The 23,623-nt window shown below is 40.5% G+C and overlaps 1 protein-coding gene across 5 annotated transcripts in view; it reads left to right on the top strand.

Moving 5' to 3' along the window:
• Positions 1-23,338, top strand: part of ZNF235 (zinc finger protein 235) — a 39,532-nt gene extending 16,194 nt beyond the window's left edge. For 2 of the 5 annotated variants that reach the window (XM_008520098.2, XM_070632832.1), the window contains 2 exons: positions 795-878; positions 20,444-23,338. In XM_008520098.2, the coding sequence (XP_008518320.1) occupies positions 795-878; positions 20,444-22,419 (2,060 nt within the window). In that variant the 3' untranslated portion in view covers positions 22,420-23,338. Of the gene's footprint in view, positions 1-794; positions 921-20,443 lie in introns of all 5 variants that reach the window. The other 3 variants (XM_070632831.1, XM_008520096.2, XM_070632833.1) reach the window with 2 other exon arrangements.
• The last annotated feature ends 285 nt before the right edge of the window (positions 23,339-23,623 follow it).

Raw genomic sequence — 23,623 nt, 5'->3', positions numbered from 1 at the left:
GGTTGTTACCTGTGCTTCTGGATGACCGGCCACAAACTGGAGGTTCCTACGGCTCACTGAGAACCTGAGACAGCCTGTTTACTCACTCAGTTACTGATTTATTACAAAAGATGTTACAGGATATGAATCAACAGCCCCATGAAGAGATAGATAGGACAAGGTCCCAAACAGAGGAGCTTCTGTCCTCGTGGAGTTTGGGGCCCGGCTCAGTGGCACAAGGAAGTGTTCTGGTTTCCCAACATGGAAGCCTTCCAAGAAAGGGCCAGTGAGCTGTCCTGTTGGGTTTTATGGAGGTTTCGTCATGTAGTCATGGTTGATTAGGTCATTGACCATTGGCAGTTGATTCAGCCTCAGGCTCCCCAGAAATCAGCGGGTGGGACTGAAAGATCCGATCCTCTGATCATATGGCTGGTTCTCCTGGCAACCAGCCCCCACCCTTGGGTGGGGTCCAGAAGTCACCCTCAGTGAACAAGAGACACCTGTATCACACTCAACACTTAGGAAATTCTGAGGGTTCTGGGACCTGTGAAGGAAATTCCAAGGGTTTCAGGACCTGTGAGCCAGGAATCGTGGATGAAGGCCAAATATGTTTTGGTCATCTGAGTGACCAAGTATGTCTTCTGAATCACGATATGGCGGTGATAGTAATGGACTTCTAATGATCCTAAATGTATTTCTTTTGATGGGTCTTGAGAAACCATGCTTTGGGGGAGGGGCAGAGCCTTACGTTATGGGATTGGAGCCATTTTTCAGTTCTCTTTGTCTTTAATGTTTTCACTTAAATCTTTTGACAGGGCATCCGTCCTCCAAACCAGATATGATATCCCAGCTGGAGAGAGAGGAAAAGCTTTCACTGAAGGAGACTCCAGCTCAGAGAGGTGGGCCCTCAGGGGAGAACTGGGCAGCTCGAGGCCTCGCAGGTGACAGCCCCATTGTTCTGCCTCTGTGCTGGATGCTCTCTTCACACAGCAGCTAGAGACCCTTTGAGAACGTCAGTCGTGTCATGTCACTGCTCTGCTTCAAACCCTCTGCTGGCTTCTCATTTCACTCAGGAAAATCCAGAGGATTTAAGGGGCCTGGAAGGCCCTATGTTTTGCTCATTCACCTAGCTTTACCATTCACTCTACATTTTTCTCCTGTCATCTCCTCCTCCGTTTGTCTCTGCCGGCATCACTTGTTCCTCACATATGACAGTTACGCTTCTGCCTCAGGACTGTGTACTTTCTTTTTTCCGGCTGGAAAGGTGCTGTGCCATAAACCTCTGACCCCTGTTTCTTATTCATTCATGTCTCTGCTCAGAAATCATTCACCCGAGTCCGTCTCTGACTGCTCTGTTCAAAATACCATCTTCCCTTCACTCTCCATGTCCTTAACTTGCATTAATTTGTGACTAAGCACTACACCACCCATCTTATTAGCATATACAGATTTTTTAATTGTGGTCAAATATACATAATGTAAAATTTGTTCTAACCATTTTTAAGTGTACAATCAGTGGATTGAGAACATTCACATTGTTGTGCAACCATCACCACTGTCCATCTCCAGAACTTTTTAATTAGCCCAAACTGAGACTGTGTCCCCATGAAACAGTGACTCCCCGTTTCCCCCACTCCTCGTCCTCAGTCACACTGTTCTACTTTCTGCCTCTGTGACTTTGACTATTCCAGGTCCTCACGTAAGTGGAATTTTGCAGTATTTGTCCTTGTGTCTGGCTTATTTCACTTAGCATCATATCTTCAAGGTTCATGCATGTTGTAACATGTGTCAGAATTTCCTTTTTTAAAGCTGAATAATATTCCATTGGATGTACACACCACATTTCCTTGATTCATCCATTGAATTTGGGGTTGTTTGTACTGTTTAGGTACCGTGAATAACGCTGCTGTGAACCTGGGTGTAGACATATTTGCAGAAGTCCCTTCTTTCTATTCTTTTGGGTATATATTTAGAATAGAAATGTTGGGTCATGTGGTAATTCTATTTTTAATTTTTGCGGAACCACCATTCTGTTTTCCACAATAGCTGCACCATTATGTTGCCACCTGCAATGCACAAGGCTTCCACTTTTTCACATCCGCTCCAGCACTTATTTTCTCCTTTTTTAAAAAAGTAATAGCCATCCTAATGCATCTCAAGTGGGATCTCATTGTTTTGATTTGCATTTCTCTAATGATTAGTGATGTTGAACATCTTTTCATGTGCTTATTCGCCCTTTGTGTATCTTTGGAGAACTGTCTATTCAAGTCTTTTGCCCATTTTTGAATCAGGGTGTTTGTTGTTTGTTGTTGAGTTTTAGGCGTTCTCTGTGTATTCTGAATATTAATCCCTTACCAGACACATGATTTGAAAGTATTTTCTCTCGTTATGGGTGTGGCTCTTCTACTCTGTTGATAGGGTCTTTTGATGCACGAAAGATTTTAATATTCACGAAGTCAAGTTTGTCTATTGTTACTTATGTCTTTTGGTGTCATATCTAAGAAATCATGGCAAAATCCAGTCTCATGATGCTTTTGCTCTGTTTTTTTCTAGGAGTTTCATCTCTTGCATTTAGGTCTTTGATGCATTTTGAGTTGATTTTTGTATATGGCGTAAGGCAGAGTTTAACTTCATTCATTTGCACGTAGATATCCAATTTTCCCAGAACCACTTGTAAAAAAGACAGTTCTCTTCCTACTGAATGGTCTTGGCACCCTTGACAAAAATCATTTGATGGTATATCCAGTGGTTTATTTCTGGGCTGTCTGACCCTTTCCCTTGTTCTGTCTGTGTGTACGTCTTTATGCCAGTACCACACTGCTTTGATTTCTGTAGCTTTGTAGTAAGTTTTAAAATCAGGGTGTGAGTCCTCCAGATTTTTCTTCTTTTTCAAGATTGTCTTCGCTCTTCCAGTTCCCTTGAGATTCTCTGTGAATTTTAGGATGGGTTTTTCCATTACTGTGTTGTTGGGATTTTCACAGGGATTGCATGGAATCTGTAGATCTGTTTGGGTGGCATTGACATCTTAACAATGATAAATCTTCCAATCCATGAACATGGTATGTGATTCCATTTTTTTAATGACTTCTTTAATTTCTTATGTCAGTGTTTTATAGTTTTCAATGTATAAAACTTTCACCTCTTTTGCTAATTCCTGAGTATTTTATTTTTCTTGATGGTATTGTAAATGGAATTGTTTGCTTAATTGCCCTTACGGGTCGTTCATTGTTTGTGTATACAAATGCAACTGATTTTTATGTGTTGACATTGCATCCTGCTACTTTGCTGAATTCATTTATTAGTTTTAACAGGTCTTTCAGGTGGAATCCACATTCCCAGCCAGGCAGTCAGCTTCTCACTTACCCATCCATCCTGTCTTCTCTGTCCCTCTCTCCTAGTACTTAAACAATCACGTGACCTAGGTGAACTTTTCTGGTACAAATTTCAAGCATGACATTTACGGAAGTCACTGATGCATCTGTGTAGATAAGGAGAATCCTGTGTAGGAAAAGAAAATTACTGAAATGTTGAACCTTTTGTGAGTCTGAGTCAGTTCACATGTAATTTGCGTCATTTGGTAATGTCGTCACGTGCTGTCCGATCAGCTTCGACCCTCAGTGATGTCCACAACGTCCTGTCCTCAGCAGCTCTGCTCAGCTCCCATGGACTCAGGCCTATGGCTTCCTTTAAGGAGTCTTTCCCTGCTGCCTTCTACTTTTCCCAGCATTATTGTCTTTTCCAAAGAATCCTGCCTTCTCTTGATGTGCCCAAAGCAGGACAGCCTCAGTTTTACCATTTCTGCCTCCAGTGGTCGTTCAGGCTTAATTTCCTCTAGGACCCACTTGTTCGTCTCGCTGGCAGTCCAGGGCATCCACAGAGCTCTCCTCCAACACCATATGCCGAATGACTCCATTGTCTTCCTGCCAGCCTTCTTCACTGTCTGGCCTTTGCACCTGTACGTAGTAATTGGGAATACGAGGATGTGGATAGTCTTGGCCTTGGTCTCAAATGTCACTTCTGTACACTTGATAATGTTTCCTAATTCTTTCATTGCCGTCCTTCTGAGTCTCAGTCTTCTCTTGATTGCTTGGCTGCATCTCCATTTAAATTGATGACTGAACCAAAGTAAACGAAATCTTTAACGATTCCAGTGCCTTCATTGTCTACCTTACAGTTGTGTAGTTCTTCTGTAGTCATGAGTTTTGTCTCCTTGATGTTCAAAGGCAGTCCTGCTTTGGTACTTTCTTCTTTCACTTCCGTCAAGTCATTACTGCTGAATCACGGCCCCTACAACAGTAACTCTTTGTTCTCATTTAAACCTATTCTGTGATCACTGTGGACTGAGGTATATTGATTTTATATTTTGGGTCATAATGCAATAGCACGCTGTTTATTTTGCTGTCAAATTGATGCTGCTTTGATCTTTCAGGTTGGCTGCCGTATCCCTTTGTCATGCCCCATCCTTACGTTTTTTGAGCGTTTTCTTATTCTGACTCTACAAGATGCTCCACGCCCCCCTCCTTGGGTTCCAGAAATTTGCTAGAGTGGCTCACAGAACTCAGAGAAACATTGTACTTACTTGATTGCCAGTTGATTATGAAAAGACATAACTCAGGAACAGCCAGATGTAAGAGATGCTCAGGGCAAGGTATGTGTGAAGAGGCCCAGAACTTCCAGGGTCTCTCTGGGCCTCCACTCTCCCTGCCATCTCCTCGGGGTCACCAACCTGGAAGCTCCCCCAGCCCCCTCCTTTTGAGTTTTTATGGGGGCTCTGTCCATAGGCATGATTGATGAAACCATTGGCCATTGGTGATTCAGCCTCCTCCCCATCTCCCCAGAGATTGGGGGGGTGAATGGGATGACAGGACACAGGACTGAAAGTTCCACCCTCTAATCATGGTCCGTTCCCCTGGCAACCATCCCCCATTCTTAGTTGCTTTCCAAAAGTTACTTCAGTAACATAAACTCCGGTGTGGTTGACAGGGGCTTGTTATGGATAACAGGATACCCATTGCATCTTTATGGCTCTGAAGCCACTTGAGGAACTGATGATAAAAGACCACATACTATAACAAAAAATGCTCCCATTTATCACTTAGAAATTTCCGAGGGTTTGGGGAGTCCCGAGACAGGAGTTATGGACAAAGACCACAACATATATATGCTGTAAATCACAGTATCACATTTTATAGTGTTTAGTGTATAGGAGTTGTATATTTTAATTTTTTAGAAGTGTTTCATTCTTTAGATGCTATATAAAGAATAGCTTTTTAATTTCAATTACTTGCTTCTACCGTAGAGGAATACAGTTGGTTTTTCTACATCAACCTTGTATCCTGTAACCTTCCTCTATTCACTTGTTCTAGAAGCATTGTTTTTTATTGAGGTTATGATGGTTTACAACATTGTGAAATTTCAGTTGCATGTTATTATTTGTCAGTCATCTTGAAGCATTTTCATACATTTCTAGAGTTTCTATGTATAGAATCATAACCTCTGCAAATAAATAGTTTTCTTTCCTTCCTGTCCAGTCCGTGTGCCTCTTGTCCTCTTTTGTCTGAATGCAGGTGCACAGCGTCCAGTCTTTCATCACTGAGCGTGGCGTTCACAGTGGGGATGTTTCAGCTTCCCTGAATCGGTTGAGTTCCTCTCTCTTTCTCATTTAATGAGAGTTTTTAGCTTGAACGCATAGGTATCAAAATGCTTATTCTGCTTTTACTGAGATAAGATTTTTTTCTCCTTTATGTTGTTAATAATGGTAAAATGCATTGGAGATTTCACATGTTAAAGTAGTCTTGCATTCCTGGGATTAACCCCACGTATTTATTATTTAGGACCTTTTTAAATTATGTTTCTAGAAACAGATAAGATTTCCTCTTTGTTAAGGATTTTCACACCTTTGTTAAGTACGGATTTGGGTCTGTAATTTTTTTGCATTTGACGTCTTTGTCTGGTTTTGATGTCAGGATAGCACTGGCCTTAGTCAGTCACTTGAGAAGTAACCCTCTTCTGTTTTCCGAAAGGGTTTGTCTGGGACTGGAGTTAATCCTTTCCTCAGTGCTAAATGGAATTCACCAGTGAAGTTGTCTAGTCCTTTTGTGACAATGTTTTTATTTAGGAATTCAATTCATGAACTATTTAAATGTTTTGCCTTTCTTGTAGCAGATTTGCTAATTTGTATCTTTCAGGGAATTAGAATGTTTTATCCAAGTTGTTCAATGTATCTCCTTATTTTATTTATTTATTTATTTATTTATTGAGGAAGATTGGCCCTGAGCCAAGATCTGTTGCCAATCTTCCTCCCTTTTTTCCCTCCCCAAAGCCCCAGTACGTAGTTGTGTATCTTATTTGTAAGTCCTAGCTTTTCTCTGGGGGACGCTGCCTCAGCATGGCTTGATAAGTGGTGTGTAGGTCCGCGCCCAGGATTCGGACTGGCAAACCCTAGACTGCCAAAGCGGAGCGCATGAACTTAACCACTGAGCCACAGGGCCAGCCCCATATCTTATTTTAATGCCCCTATGATTTTTAGTATTACCGCATCTTTCATCCCTGGTGTTGGTGATGTCTGTCTTTTCTATTTTCTTTCTTGATTAGTCTAGAGGTTATCACTTTCATTAATTATTTTTTAAAGGCCCAGCTTTTGGTTTCCTTGATTTTTCCCTATTGTCTGTCTTTTTTTTTTTTTTTTTTTTAAGATTTTTTCCTTTTTCTCCCCAAAGCCCCCCGGGTACATAGTTGTGTGTTTTTAGTTGTGGGTCCTTCTAGTTGTGGCATGTGAGATGCCACCTCAGTGTGGCCTGATGAGCGGTGCCATGTCCGTGCCCAGGATCCGAACCAGCAAAACCCTGGGCTCCCGAAGCAGACCTCACGAACTCAGCCACTCCACCATAGGGCTGGCCCTCTGTGTGTTTCTATTTAGTTGATTTTCACTCTTTATTTCTTTCCTCCTTCTTAATTTCTCCTTTTATGGCTTCTTGAGATGGAACCTTAGGCTATTGATTTAGATGTTTCTTGCTTTCTAATACAAACATTGAAAACTAACTTTATCTGAGTGCTATTTAACTGCGTGCCAGAAATTGTGACATGACGTTCTTTATTATTTCAAAATATTTTCTAATTTCCCATGTGGTTCTTGTTTGACATGTGGGTTATTTAGAGTGTGTTTAATTTCCATGTAATTAGGGCTTTTCTGGATATCTTCTTGTTACTGGTTTTGAATTTAATTTTACTGTGTGTGGCCAGAGACCGTATTCTTTAATATTCCAGTCTTTTGAAATCTTTGGAAACCTAATTTATAGCCCTGCATAGGGTTTATCGTGATGGATGTTGCATGTGTATTTGGAAAAAATGTGTGTTCCCTAGTTGGGAGCAGTGATCTCTAAGTTTCATTTTGGGTTCAGATCTTGTCTGGCTTTACTGATTTTTTTTTTATGGTCTAACTATTCTTTCAACAATTGAGAGAAGTGTTAAAATCTCCAACTCTGATTGCAGACTTGTCCGTTTCTCACTTTACTTGTTTTTGCTTCGTGTATTTTGGTGCCTTTTTTAGACACACGCTTTCACAATTCTTGTATCTTTTTGCTGTATTGATGTTTTTGTTATAAAATGTCTCTCTTTGTCTCTAATAGCGCTCTATTTTGTAAGGTCCCTTTTTGTCTTATATTAGTCTAGCCACTCAAGCTTTCTTAGGCTTTGCCTGATATATTTGTATGATATACTCAAAAGAAAAGGGCTAGAAAAAGACCTGTGTATTTAAGATGTGTCTCTTGTTGACAGTGTATTTTGTTTTTTTGAGCAAGATTAGCCCTGAGCTAACATCCGCTGCCAATCCTCCTCTTTTTGCTGAGGAAGACTGGCCCTGAGCTAACATCAGTGCCCATCTTCCTCTATTTTATATGTGGGATGCCTACCACAGCATGGCTTGCCAAGCAGTACCATGTCTGCACCCGGAATCCAACCACTGCGCCACTGGGCCGGCCCCAGACAGCATATTTTGGATCTTGCTTATGATGTTCTCTGCCAATGTCTGCCTTTTGGTTTTAGGGGGGCTCCACTTAACACATCATGTAGTTATTGATACAGATGTGTTTACATTTACCATCTTCCTTTTTTCTTTCTTTTTTTGGTCTCATCTCTTTTATTCACCCATATGTCCTTTAGTGCCTTCTTTTGGGTTAATCAAATGTTTTTTTAGTATTACATTTTCATGTCATTGCCTTCCAGCTGCTCCTTCTTTGGTCCAGGCCCTCGGGTCTTCCTGTGTCTGCATAGTTGAGAGATCTGCCAAGGATGTGGGAAGACCTTCTCCTCAGAGACTGGCTCTCTGTGGTCTCCTTGCCTTTGACTTTCTCCCCTAAATTTCCTGTGGTATTTCCAGCCCCGAGTGCTGCCCTCTGGCACTTTAAGCCACGTGTGGGTTACGTAATGCACTCAGTCCGAAGAGCGTCAGACTCAAACCACCTGTGCAGTAGTGGTCAGCCGGGCGTTTGGAAGGAACATACATTCACAGTGATCTCACGCCTTCTGTGGCTTTCTCGCTTTCCAGAATTTCCGCCCTAAATTTCCAACTCTTCCCCAGCCCGAACTCTGCCTTTTGCCACCTCGAGCTGTTGTGCTGCCAGATCTGGGAAATGGGGGTTAATTTGCAGAGCACATCAAAGCAAAAGAAATCCTTAAAAGCCCTACAAAATCCTCCTGTCAATTTGTAGTCTCTCCCTCTCTCCCCACTTTCTTGTCCCAGACCCTTCCCAAGGCAACCAGTGATCTACTCCCTGTCACTATACATTACAAATGAAATCATGCAGGATCTGTTCTTTTGTGTGTCTCTTTCACTCAGCATAATTTGAGATTCACCCATGTTGTCACATGTATCAATAGTTCATTTTTTATTGCTGAGTAGTATTCCACTATGTGGCTATACCAGCATTTGTTTATTCATTCACCTGTTGATGGATGTTGGTTTCCAAGTTTTGGCTATTACAAATGAAGGTGTTAAATATTCTTATACAAATGTTTGTATGGCCATCAGCTTTCATTTTTCTTGGGTAAGAATCAGGAGTGGAATGGCTGGATCCATGTGGTTGGTGTATGTTATTTTTTATTTATTTTTTCACTGGTGTGTGTGTGTGTGTGTGTTATTTATTTATTTAAATAGATTTTCTTTTTCACAGCAATTTTAGTTTCCCAACAAAATTGAGCAGGACGTGGAGAGTTCCCATAGCCCACCCACACACAGGCTCCCCAGCTATCACCACCCCATACTCAAGCAGTGTGTTTGAACCTATATTGACACATCGTTATCACCCAGGGTCCATAGTTTACATTGGGTGTTGTACATTCTGTGGGTTTGGACAAATGTGTCCTGACGCGTATCCTCCATCATAGCGTCACACAGAATGGGTCGCCTGCCCTCCAAGTCCTGTGTGCTTCACCCTTTCACCTCTCCCTCCCCTGGAACCCCAGGCAACCACTGCTCTTTTTGTCTCCATAGATTTGCCTTTTCCAGAACATCCTACAGTTGGAACCGTACAGTAGGCAGCCTTTTCACATTGGCTTCTTTCACTTACTGATGTGCATTTACGTTTTCTTCCTGTCTTTTCATGGCTTGGTAGCTCATTTCTTTCTACCACTGAATAATGTTCCATTGTCCAGATGTCCCACAGTTTACTTACCTTTTTGTCTTCATTGCTTCCAAGTGTTGGCAATTATGAGTAAAGCTCCCATAAACGTCTGTGTGACAATTTTTGTGTGGATATAAGTTTTCAGTTCATTTGGATAAATACTAAGGAGCAGAATTGCTGAATCCTATGGTAAGAGTATATTTAGTTTTGTAGTTTTCTGAGAAACCGCCAAACCGTCTTGCAGTGGCTGTATCACTTTTCATTCCCACCAGCAATGAATGAGCGTTCCTGTTGCTCCACATCCTCAGCAGCATTTGATGTTGTCATTGTTGTGGATCTTGGCCATTCTCATAGATGGGTAGTGGTGTCTTGTTTTAATTTGCAGTTCCCTAATGACATATGATGTGGAGTGTGTTTTAATATGCCTATTTGCCATCTGTATACCTTCTTTGGTGAGGTGTGTGGTCAGGTCCTTTGCCCATTTTTCAATCTGGTTGTTTTCTTACTGTTGCCATTTGAGAGTGTTGTGTATATCTTGGTTATTGGTCCTTTACCAGATATGTCTTCTACAAGTATTTTCTCCCAGTCTGTGGCTTGTCTTCTCATTCTTGGACAGTGTCTTTCAGAGTGGAAAATTTTAATTTAGGAGTTTGATAGTTTTGCGTTTACATTAAGGTCTGTGATCTGTTTGGAGCTAATATTTGTGAAAGGTGTAAGTTTGTGTAGGTCTTTTCGCATCCGAATGTTCAGTTCCAGCACCATCTGTTGAAAAGACTGTCTTTGCTCTTTTATTACCTTTGCTCTTTCATCAAAGATCAATTGATGATATTTGTGTGGGTCTGTCTCAGCTCTTTATTCTGTTTGTTCTCTCACTGATACTACACTGTCTTGAATACTGCACGTTTATAGTAAGACTAGAAGTTGGTTGATGTCAGTACTCCAACTTTGTTCTTCTTTTTTGATATTGTGTTGGTTCTTTTGGGTCTTTGCCTCTTCATATAAACTTTCAAATTCATTTGTCAATATCCACCCAGTATCTTGCTGGGATTCTGATTGGGTTTGCACTGCATCTGTAGATGAAGTTGGGAAGGACTGACGTCTTGACAATGTTAAGTCTTTCTATCCATGAACATAGAATATCACTTCATTTATTTATTTGATTTTGCTCATCAGAGTTTTGTAATTTTCCTCTTATAGATCTTGTACATGTTTTGTTAGATCCATACCTAAGTATTTCATTTTGGGAGGTGCTAATGTAAATGGTAATGTGATTTTAACTTCAAATTCCCCTTGTCCATTGCTTGTATAAAGTGATAGACTTTTGTATATTAACTTTTGTCCAGCAACCTTGCTATAATTTTTAATTAGTTCCAGGGGATTTTTTGTTGATTCTTGGGGATTTTCTACATGAGCAATCATGTCATCTGCAAACAATGAGAGTTTTATTTCTTCTTCCCTAGTCTGTACCCTTTTTATTTCCTTTTCTTAACTACATTAGCTGGACCTTTCAGTACAGTGTATAAAAGGCATGGTGAGAGGGACATCCTTACTTGTTCCTGATCTTAGTGGGAAAGCTTTGAGGATCTCACCATTTAAGTATGATGTTAGCTGTTGGTTTTTCTAGATGTCCTTTATCCCGGGGAATTTCCCCTATCTTACTAGTTTGCTGAGAGTTTTTATCAATTAATAGGTGTTAGAATTTATCAAATGCTTTTTTGTCTGTATCTGTTAATAGGATCATTTGATTTTTCTTATTTTAGTTTATTCGTGTGATGGATTACAGTAATTGACTTTCCACTGTTGAACCAGTCTTGCATACCTGGCATAAATCCCACTTGGTGATGGTGCATAATTCTTTTTATACATTGTTGGATTTGATTTGCTGATATTTTTGACAATTTTTACATCTATATGCATGAAAGATAGTAGTCTGTAGTTTTCTTTTTTTTTTTTCCCTACTTTTTCTTCCCAAATCCCTCCAGTACATAGTTACATTTTAGTTGTGGGTCCTTCTAGTTGTGGCATGTGGGACACCACCTCAGCGTGGCTTGATGAGCAGTGCCATGTCTGTGCCCAGGATTCAAACTGGTGAAACCCTGGGCCACTGAAGTGGAGGGTGCGAACTCAGGCACTCGGCCACGGGGCCAGCCCTTAGGTCTGTAGTTTTCTTGTCCTGTCCTTGTCTGGTTTTGGTATGAGAGTAATGCTGGCCTTGTAGAATGAGTTAGGAAGATTCCCTCTGTTTCTGTCATCTGAAAGATATTGTAGAGAATTGGTATAATCTCTTTCTTAAATGTTTGGTGAAATTCACCAGTGAGCCCATCTGGGCCTGGTGCTTTCTGTTTTGAAAGGTTATTAATTGATTCAAGTTCTTTAATAGATATAGGCCTATTCAGATTGTCTGTTTCTTGTTGTATGAGTTTTGGCAGATTGTGTTGTTCAATAATTTGGTCCATATCATCTAGGTTAGTAAATTCTTGGGTATAGAGTTGTTCATAGTATCCATTTATTATCCTTTTCATGCCCCTAGGATCTGTATTGATGTCTCCTCTTTCATTTCTTTTTTTTCTTTCAATTTTCAGATATTATTGATATACAGCACTGTGAAAATTTAAGATGTATATCATAATGACTTGACTTATGTATACCACAAAATGATTACCACAGTAAGTTTAGTTAAAATCCATCACCTTATGTAGATACCAAAAAAACTTTTTTTTTCCTTGTCATAAGAACTTTTAGGATTTACTGTCTTAGCAACTTTCAAATATACCACATAGCAGTGTTAAGTGCAGTCAGCATGTTGTCCATTACATCCTCAGGACTTATTTATCTTATAACTGCAAGTTTGTACCTTTTGATGACCTTCATCCAATTCACCCACCCCCTGCCTCTGGTAACCACAAATCTGATCTCATTTTCTATCAGTTTGGGGTTTTTGTGGATTCCATATATAACTGAGATCATACAGTATTTGTCTTTCTCTGGCTGACTTATTTCACTTAGCATAATGCTCCCAAGGTCCATCCCTGTTGTTGCAAATGGGAGGATTTCCTTCTTTTTTATGCCTGAGTAGTATTCCATTATATATGTGTGTGTGTGTGTCTCTATATATATCTCTCTCCCATATTTTCTTTATCTATTCAAATGTCGATGGACAGTTAGGTTGTTTCCATCTCTTGGCTATTGTGAATAATGCTGCAGTGAACATAGACGCACAGATCTCTCTTCAAATAGATATACACCCAGAAGTGGAGTTGCTGGATCACATGCTACTTCTATTTTTAATTTTTTGAGGGACCTCCATATGGTTTAGTGGCTGTACCACTTTACAATCCCACCAGCGGCCAAGGATTCCCTTTTCTTCACCTCCTCACCAGCATTTATTCTCGCTCATCTTTGTGATGCTACTCATGCTAACAGCCGTCAGGTGGTGTCTCATTGTGGTTTTGATTTGCATTTCCCTGATGGTTAGTGATGCTGAGCATCTTTTATGTCCCTGTTAGCCATCTGTATCTTTGCGGAAATGTCTAGTCGGATCCTCTGTTCATTGTTTTAATTGGATCGTTTGTGTGGGTTCTTTTGCTGTTGAGTTATTTATATATTTTAGATATTAACCCTTATCAGATATATTATTTGCAAATATTTTCTCCCAGTCAGTAGGCTGCCCTTTCATTTTGTTGGCTTCCTTTGCTGTGCAGAAGCTTTTTAGTTTGGTGGAGTCCCACTTGTTTATTTTTGCTTTTGACGTCAAATCCAAAAATCACCACCAAGGCCAATGTCAGGGAGCTTCCCCCCCATGTTTTCTTCTAGGAGTTTTGTGGTTCCAGGTCGTACGTTCAAGTCTGTAGTCCATTTGGAGTTTTTGTGTGGGGTGTAAGACAGTGGTCCAGTTTCATTCTTTGCATGTGGCTGTCCAGCTTTCCCAGCACCATTTACTGAAGAAATTGTCCTTTTCCATTATATATTCTGGGCTCCTTTGTCATAAATTAATTGGCCATATATATGTGGGTTTATTTCTGTGTTCTCTATTCTCTTCCATTGATCTTTGTGTCTGTTTTTATGCCAGTACCATACTGTTTTGATTACTATAGCTTTTTAATATAGTTTCAAGGGGCTGGCCCCGTGGCCGAGTGGTTAAGTTCGTGTGCTCCACTGTAGGCAGCCGTGTTTCGTTGGTTTGAATCCTGGGCGTGGACATGGCACTGCTCATCAAACCACGCTGAGGCAGCGTCCCACATGGCACAACTAGAAGGACCCACAATGTAGAATATACAACTGTGTACTGGGGGGCTTTGGGGAGAAAAAGGAAAAAAATAAAATCTTTAATATAGTTTCGAACCAGGGAGAATGATGCCTCCAGCCTTGTTCCTCTTTCTCAAGATTGCTGTGGCTATTTGGAGTCTTGTTTTCAATAATGTACAGTCTGTAGTGATGTCACCTCTCATTGCTGATGTTTGTGATTTGTCTTTTTTTTTCTTTTCATGAATGGTCACAGGTTTATCAATTTTGTTCTTTTCAAAAACCAGCTTTTGCTTCCTTGTATTTATATATATATTTTAAAGATTTTATTTTTCCTTTTTCTCCCCAAAGCCCCCGGTACATAGTTGTATATTTTTAGTTGTGGGTCCTTCCAGTTGTGGTATGTGGGGTGCTGCCTCAGCATGGCTTGATGAGCAGTGCCATGTCCATGCCCAGGATCCGAACCAGTGAAACCTTGGGCCACTGCAGCAGAGCGCGCGAACTTAGCCACTCAGCCACATGGCCAGCTGATTTATATTTTTTGTTTTCTATTTCATTTGTTGATTTCTGCTCTGACTTATTTATTTATAGTTTATTTGCTTACTTTGGATTTAATTTGCTTTTGGTTTTCTGGTTTCTTTGAGACTTTCGCTCTGTATAAATTTCCCTCTAAGTTCTGTTTCAGTAGCATGTCACAAATTGATATTTTATGTTTTCACTATCATTCAGTTCAAAATACCCTTTATACTGTGTTTTTTTATTCACAGTTTAGAGTGTTATTTATTTTCTAAGTACTCAGGGATTTCCCAGACTTTTCTGTTATTAATTTCAGTCGTGGTTGGCCTATACTTTGTATGACTTGAATCCTTCTGCATTTATTACAAGCCTGTTTCATGACCCAAAATATAGTGTGTTTTGGAGTATGTTCCACATGCACCTAAAAAGAATGTTTTGTGCTGTTTATTCTGTAAAGGCCAGGTAGTCAAGCTGGTTGATAGTCTTGTTCCAGTGTTCTGTATCTTTACTCGTTCTCTACTTGTTTTGCTAGTTATTGAGAAGGCAGATTGAAATCTCCAAGTATAAATGTGGATTTGTCGATTTCTCCTTAGAGTGAACACCTTTTCCACGTGTGCAGGTTGTGCAATGAGGTCCTGAAACTGAGGCAGAAACTTAGGCGGATTTATGTAGATGGTACTTACAATTCAGTAGCTGTAGCTAAAGAAGAACAGACTTTTAATTTACCATTTTTATAGGCAAGGAAGTCAATTTCTCCTTTCTGAGAATTTCTTGGGGTGTTTTTATGTTGCTCTGCAACAGGCTAATTTTAATTTCTGCCTCATACCCTATTCTTAGATCTGTAGTTCTAATGAATCTCATCCATGCTTGGTGCCTAGGAGCCCAGCGACTGTTTCCACGGGCACAGAAGAGCAAAGAAAATCCAACATGATAGTCAAGTTGGAGATTCCCTTCAGGAAGCGAAGCCTCATATTGAGGACTGTGTTACATTTTGAAATATCTGAACAAAGTAATCGCTGTCAGTTTTTTTCGAGGTAAAATATAAAACTTAGATTGTAACCATTTTTAGATGTACAGTTCAGTCTCATTAAGTACATTCAAATTGTTGTGCAAACATTACCACCATCCACCTCTCCATCGTTTTCATTTTCCCAAAGTAAAACTCTGTACTCAATAATTAACACTTACCATCAGTCCCCCTACCCCCCAGCCCTTGGCGACAACAATACTATTTTCTGTCCCTATGAATGTGACTACTCTGAGTACCTGCCAATGAGTGGAATCACACAATATTTGTCTTTTGGAGACGGATGTATTTCCCTTAACATAACGTCCTCAGGGTTCCTCCATGTTGCAGCAAGTGTCAGAATTTGCTTCCTTTTTGAATCTGAATCACTCCATTGTACGTACATACCACCTTCTGATTATCCATTCATCTGTTGATGGACCCTTGGGTTTCCTCTGCCTTTCGGCCATTGTGAATAATGCTGCACAGAACATGGGTGTACAGACACCTCTTTGATGCTCTGTTGCATCTATTTTTGGTATACACCCACAAGTGGAATTCTTGGGTCATATGGTCTAGTTTTTAATTTCCTTGAAGAATCACCATACTGTTCATGGTGGCTGCATCGTGCTACATTCCCACCAACAGTGTACAAGGGTTCCAGTTTCTCCACATCCTGACCAACGCTTTCACTTTCTGGGTTTTTTTGATAGTACCCATACTAATGGGTGTAAGGTTGTATCCCATTATGGTTTTCATTGACATTTCCCTAATGATTATAGATGTTGAGCATCTTTTTATGAGCTTGTTGGCCATTTGTGATATTATCTTTGCAGAAATGTCTATTCAAATCTTGTGCCTAATTTTTAATCATATTGTTTTTTTGTTGTTTATTTATAGGAGTTCTTTATATATTCTGGATATTAATCCCTTATCAGATACATGATTTGAAAATATTTCCTTCCTCAGGGGCTGGCCCCATGGCCAAGTGGTTAAGTTCGTGTGCTCTGCTTTGGCGGCCCAGGGTTTGCATGTCCGGATCCTGGCTGTGGACCTAGACACTGCTCATCAAGCCATACTGAGGCAGCATCCCACATAGAAGAACTAGAAAGACTTACAACTAGGATACACAACTGTGTACTGGGGATTTGGGGAGGCGAAAAGAAAGATTGGCAACAGATGTTAGCTCAGGAGCAATCTTCCTCACCAAAAAAAAAAAAAAGTTTCCTTCCATTCTGTAGGTTTTCTTTTCACTCTGGTATTTGTCTCCTTTGATTCCCAGAGGTTTTTTTATTTTGATGTAATCCAATGTATCTGTTTTTATTTTTGTTGCCCATACTTTGGTGTCATTCAAGAAATCATCACCCAATCTAATAGGAAGATTTCCTCTGTGGTTTTTTTCTAGGAGTTCTATAGTTTTAGCTTTTTAGTTTAGGTCTGTGATGCATTTTGATTTGATTTTTATATGGTGTAAGGGAAGCGTCCAACTTTGTTCTTTTGCATGTGGACTGCCCAACACCATTTGTTGAAAAGATTGTCCTTCCCCCGTTGAATGGTCTTGCCAGCCTTGTTGAAATCCATTTGACTGTATATGCGAGTGTTTATTTCTAGAGTTTATATTCTATTCCATTGTTTTTGTAATTAGATTTGAAATCAGGAAATGGGAGTCCTCTAACTTTGCTCTTTTTTTCAAGATTGTTTTAGCAATTCGGAGTCTACTAAGATTCCGTATGAATCTTAGGACGGAGTTTTATATTTCTGCAGAAAGCACTGTTGGGGTTTCCACAGGGATTGTGTGGAATGTGTAGATTGCCCTGGGTACTGTTGACATCTTTACAATATGATGTCTTCCAGCCATGAACACAGAATATCTTTCCATTGATTTATGTCTTCACTTTCTTTCAGCAGTGTTTTGTGTTTTTCCGTGTACAAATCTTTCACCTCCTTGGTTAAGTTAATTCCCGAGTATTCGTTTTGACATTAATTGTTAGTGTGTAGAAGCAACTGATTTTTGTGTCCTGCAACTTTGTTGAATTTGCTCCTTGATACTTAAGCATTTGTTCTATTTTGTGGGACCTTTACGGTTTTCTACAAATAAGATAATGTCATCTGTAAACAGGTATTATTTACTTATCTTTTCCAACTTAGATGGCTTTCTTTCTCTTTCTTGCCTAATTTCTCTGGCTAGGACTTTGAGGACCGTGTTAAATAAAAGTGGCAAAAGTGGGCATCCTTGTTCCTGCTGTTAGGGAAAGCTTTCAGTCTCTCACTGTGGAGGATGATGTTTGCTGGGGGCTTTCACATGGTCCTTGTTATGTGGAGGGACTTTCCTTCTATTCCTGGTTTGTTGAGTGTTTTTGTCAGGCAGCGGTGTTAAATCTTGTCAACGTTTTTACTGCATCACCTGTGAGGACCATGTGTTCTCTTCATTCTGTTGTGGTATGTTACTTTGTTAGATTTTTGTATTTTGAACCGTCTTTGTATTGCAGGAATAAATTTCACTTGGTCATAGTATAAAATCCTCCTATTTTGCTGGTGAATTCTGTTCACTAGTATTTTGTTGAGGATTTTTGCATCTATATTCATCACAGGATCATTGGTCTGTAGTTTTCTTTTCTGTAGTCTCTTTGTTTGGCTTTGGGATCAGGGTCATGCTAACCTCATAGAATGAGTTTGGAAATGTTTGCTCTGTGATAATTCTTTACATATTTGGTAGAATTCTCTAGTGAAGCCATCCGGTCCTGGGCTTTTCTTTGTTGGGAGGTTTTTGATCACTGTTTCAATCTCTACTACTTATTGGACTGTTTAAATTTGTATTCATGATTCAGACTTGGTAGTTTACATGTTCTCTAGGAATTTATCCATTTCATCTACATTTAATTTTTTTTTTTAAAGACTGGCACCTGAGCTAACAACTATTGCCAATTTTTTTTTTTTCTGCTTTCTCTCCCCCAGAGCCCCCTAGTACATAGTTGTATATTCTAGTTGTGGGTCCTTCTAGTTGTGGCATGTGGGATGCTGCCTTAGCATGGCCTGACAAGCAGTGCCATGTCTGCACCCAGGATGCGAACCAGCAAAACCCTGGGCCACTGAAGCAGAGCGTGGGAACTTAACCACTCGGCCACAGGGCCGGCCCCTAGTTTTAATTTTTAACATACAGTTTTTCATAGTATTCTCTCATCCTTTTCATTTCTGTAAAATAAGTTGTTATGGCCCTCTTTCTTTTCTGATTTTGATAAAATTCATTAGTGAAGCTATGTGGTTGTGTCCTGGATTTTTCGTAGTTGACAAGTTTTTGATTACTGATTTGGTCTCCTTATTCTAGTTATTGATCTGTTCAGATTTTTAATTTTTCACGATTCAGTCTTGGTAGGTGGTGTGTTTCTAGGAATTTATCCATTTTGTCTAATATCTCCAATTTGTTGGCATACTAACATTCATTGTATTCTTATAATCATTTTTATTTATGTACGGTCAGTAGTAGTAGTGTTCTACTTTCTAATTCTAGTTTGTTTAATTGTCTCTTTTCCTTAATCTAGCTAGAGGTTTGTCAATTTTATCTTTTTGAAAAACCACTCTTATTTTTGTTGATTTTTCTGTATTTTTCTATTCACTATTTCATTTTTCTCTGCTCTGATCTTTCTTATTTCCTTCCTTCTGTTAGCTTTGGGTTCAGTTTATTCTTATTTTCCTATAGTTCTTTAAGGTATAAAGTTAGGTTGTTGATTTCAGATCTTACTTATTTTTTTGTGAGAAAGATTGGCCCTGAGCTAACATCTATGCTCATCTTCCTCTACTTTGTTTATGGGCTGCCTCCACAGCATGGCTGATGAGTGGAGTGGGTCCAAACCCGTGAACCCAGGCTGCTGAAGTGGAGCACATGAAACTTTAACCACTTGGCCACGGGGCCAGCCCAAGATCTTCTTTTTTAGTGAAAGCATTTACAGCTATAAATTTCACTTTTAGCACTGCTTTCACTGCATCCCATAAGTTTTGGTATGCTATAATTTTTTTCTTTTTGTCTCTAGATAGTATTTTTCTTGTGATTTCTTCTTTGACTCATTGTATGTTAATTTCCACATACTTCTGGATTTTCCTGTTTATTTCTATTAATGTCTGATTTTATTTCATTGTGATTAGAAAAGATGCTTTGTATGACTTTAGTCCTTTTAAATTTATTATGGATTGTTTCTGACCTGATATATGGTCCATCCTATAGAGTGTTCAGCCAGCACCTGGAAAATGTCTGTTCTGCTGTTGTTGGCTGGAGCGTTTTGTATGAGTCTTGAAGGTCCAGTTGGTCAATAATGTTGTTCAAGGCATCCGTTTCCTCATTGATCATCTCTTTGCTTGTTCTCTCCTTTATTGAAAGTGAGGTTTTCAAGTTTCCTACCATTACTGTTGAGCTCTCTGTCCTTTCAGATCTGTTAGTGTTTGCCTCATATATTTAAGAGCTCTGATGCTTGGTACATATATGTTTATTATTGTTAGACTTTCTTAGTGATTTGACCCTTTTATCATATAGTGTTCTTCCTTGTGTCTTGTAATAGTTTTTGACTTAAAGTCTATTTCATCTGATATTAGTATAGCCACCCATATGATTTCTTTTGGTTACTATGCACAGAATATATTGTTCCATCATTTTGGTTTCTATCTGTGTGCGTGCTTAGATTTAAGGTGAGTTTCTTCTAGACAGCATATACTGGAATGCTGTTTTCTTAATCCATTCACCTTTCTATGTCTTTTGTGTGTGTGTGGAAGATTGGCCCTGAGCTCATGTCCGTTGCCAAGCCTTCTCTTTTTGCTTGAGTAAGATTGATGCTGAGCTAACATCTGTGCCCATCTTCCTCTATTTTGTGTGTTGGATGCCACCACAGCATGGCCTGATGAGCAGTATGTAGGTCAGTACCCAGGATCAGAACCTGCCAACCACAGGTTGCTGAAGTGGAATGCGCTTCACTACCCCACTGGGCAGGCCCCTCTAGTTGCTTTGTTAATATTTCCGTGTGGGAACAACGGCTTGGAGCTTTCTAGTCCCCCATCTTGCTGATGTCACTCTCTCTCTCCTTAATTCTTTCAGGAGGTAGCAGTCAAAATGAGAGGAAAACTCTTCCCGAAGCAGGAGTCAGGTGCATTTCCTTGGGAGAGCTTTCATGCTGGCAAATCAAGAAACACACAAGCAAATTAACCCAAAGTCAAGACTCCATGATAAATATTCAAGGAAAGAGTTCTCAGTTCCCCCAACAATGTAATCCCCCCTGTGAAGCGGGAGCCAGAGTATCCATTCAAGCTTATGTGGATGACAGCTGTGTAATGAATCTTATAGAGGATCAGTCCAACATTACTGAAAATCAAGAGTTTCCAACTGGGACAGCTCAGAATTCTTGGAGTAAAATATATCTGAATGAGACACAGAATTATCAGAGAAGTTGTGAGCAGACTCAGCTGAAAAGCAGATTGTGTATATTTGCTCCATATGTTGACATTTTCAGTTGTGTTTCACACCCTGATGCTGACACTGTCGACAAAAGAGATGAAGCTCATGGCAACAGAGACTGTGGGAAAGACATGGTGAAGGCATCACCTCTTGCCCAGCACAGTGTAATCCACACAGGACAGAGCACCTACCCATGCAATGAACGTGAAAAAGCCTTCAGTGGTGGCTCCAGACTGGAACTTCATCAGCAGGTTCACTTGGGAAAGACGTCCCCTGCATATGGTGCCCATGAGGAGGACGCCAGTTACAGTTCAGCTATTCCCATTCAACAGAGTGTTTGCACAGGAAATAAACGCTATTGGTGTCATGAGTGTGGGAAGGGTTTCAGCCAGAGCTCAAACCTGCAGACTCATCAGAGAGTCCATACAGGGGAGAAACCCTATTCATGCCACGAGTGTGGGAAGAGCTTTAACCAGACCTCACATCTTTATGCCCACCTTCCTATTCACACAGGAGAGAAGCCCTATAGGTGTGAAAGCTGTGGGAAGGGCTTCAGTCGTAGTACAGACCTCAATATTCACTGCAGAGTTCACACTGGAGAGAAACCTTATAAATGCGAAGTGTGTGGGAAGGGCTTCACTCAGAGATCACATCTTCAGGCCCACGAAAGGATCCACACTGGAGAGAAACCATATAAATGTGCAGATTGTGGTAAACGCTTTAGTTGTAGCTCAAATCTTCACACCCACCAGAGAGTCCACACAGAAGAGAAACCGTACAAATGTGATGAGTGCGGGAAGTGCTTTAGTTTGAGCTTTAATCTTCATAGTCATCAACGCGTCCACACGGGAGAGAAACCCTATAAATGTGAAGAGTGTGGGAAGGGTTTCAGTTCTGCCTCAAGTTTCCAGAGCCATCAGAGGGTTCACACAGGAGAGAAGCCATTTCGGTGCAATGTGTGTGGTAAAGGCTTCAGTCAGAGTTCCTATTTTCAAGCCCACCAGAGGGTCCACACTGGAGAAAAACCCTACAAATGTGAGGTCTGTGGGAAGCGCTTCAACTGGAGCTTGAATCTTCACAATCATCAGAGAGTCCACACTGGAGAGAAACCCTACAAATGTGAGGAGTGTGGGAAGGGTTTCAGTCAGGCCTCAAATCTTCAAGCTCATCAGAGCGTCCACACTGGGGAGAAACCATTCAAATGCGATGCGTGTCAGAAGAGATTCAGTCAGGCGTCACATCTTCAGGCCCACCAGAGAGTCCACACCGGAGAGAAACCATATAAATGTGACACGTGTGGGAAGGCCTTCAGCCAGAGGTCCAATCTACAAGTCCATCAGATCATTCACACCGGAGAGAAACCATTTAAATGTGAGGAGTGTGGAAAAGAATTCAGTTGGAGTGCAGGACTCAGTGCTCATCAGAGGGTCCACACAGGGGAAAAACCCTATATGTGTCAGCAGTGTGGCAAGGGCTTCAGTCAGGCCTCACACTTTCACACACATCAGAGGGTCCACACTGGAGAGAGACCGTATATCTGTGATGTGTGTTGTAAGGGTTTCAGCCAGAGATCACATCTCGTATACCATCAAAGAGTCCACACCGGAGGGAATCTGTAGAAATGTGGCGAGCGGTGTAGCCTTCGGTCAGAGTTCACATCTTCCTGTCCATTGCAAAGTCTGTGCTGATCCCTGTGGAGCATTCCTTCCGAACTCAGAAGCTTCAGGGAATCTTCGCGGGAAAGAAGCTCCATAAAATGCTGTGTTTTAAGGATTCCAGTGGGAGATTCTTTACAAACATCAGAGTTCACAGATGAAAGAAAACCGACTCTAGAAAGATGGTCAGTGTTTGTACCACAGTTCTGAATGTCCCAGTTCTCAAACAGGAGAGTCTGGAAATTCACCGGAATCTGCCCAGAAGATGGCTTATCAATGAAGATTTGGGGCAGGACTTTAGCAAAAGGATAATGATCAACAAAACTGACGTCCACTACAATGGAACCTCCATGTAGGAGCGATGGTTTCCAGCCCTGTATCTCTACCATGTAGAACTGGGCTTGGCTCGCCATTGCTGCCCAGCCATTGCTAAACCAAGTGCAGAAAATCCCTATAATTAGGACAAATAGTTGGAAATTCTAGTCCTTTCTCTACCCTAAATTCATAATGACGTACTCAAAAGGAATCCTGCAAGTAGCCTTAATAAGATTTTCAGGAAATACTGATTGAAGTACAGGAAGTCATGTGATACTGCCGTCCACAATACTAGAAATTTGGACAAGACTTGTGAATGGCTGCTGTCCCTCCCAGCCTTCCTTCTCTGTACAATGCACCATCCGTTGTGTTCAGTGTAATATTTAGTATCCTTAGTTTGTATTTTACAGGCTAAAAAAATTAATCTAGTTACATGATACTGCAATTTGTATGATTGGAAATTTTGAACCTTAATTCATTAAGGTAGGAGTTTTCTGTACCTCTCTGAAAAATGTTAAAAGTAGTTACTAATGATAAAAAATTTCTTAGTAAACTTGAATTGTTGGTACTTGGTTTCTTCTCATCTTTTCCATTCAGGCCTAGCCCAGAAGGCTTTCTCTATGCCTAGTCTTCCTCCATCCAAGACCTCTAGGCAGGGGCTTTTCAGATTTCAAGGACATTAATTTTGTCGCATTCCACCCCATTCTTCCCCCCAAATGGGGGCGACAAGACACCTGTTGAATTTTGTTGAAATTTATGAAATGTAACAATCTAGATGGGTTGCCATTTACACAGCATTCTCTGTTCGCTTCTCTTGGTAGGAAGTCAACAACCTCAGCTGGTCAACATGTCT

This window comes from Equus przewalskii, chromosome 9 (genome assembly GCF_037783145.1).
Source record: "Equus przewalskii isolate Varuska chromosome 9, EquPr2, whole genome shotgun sequence".
NCBI lineage: Eukaryota > Metazoa > Chordata > Mammalia > Perissodactyla > Equidae > Equus > Equus przewalskii.
The sequence above is the reverse complement of the archived record's forward strand: the minus strand, read 5'-3'. Positions and strand labels throughout refer to the sequence as shown.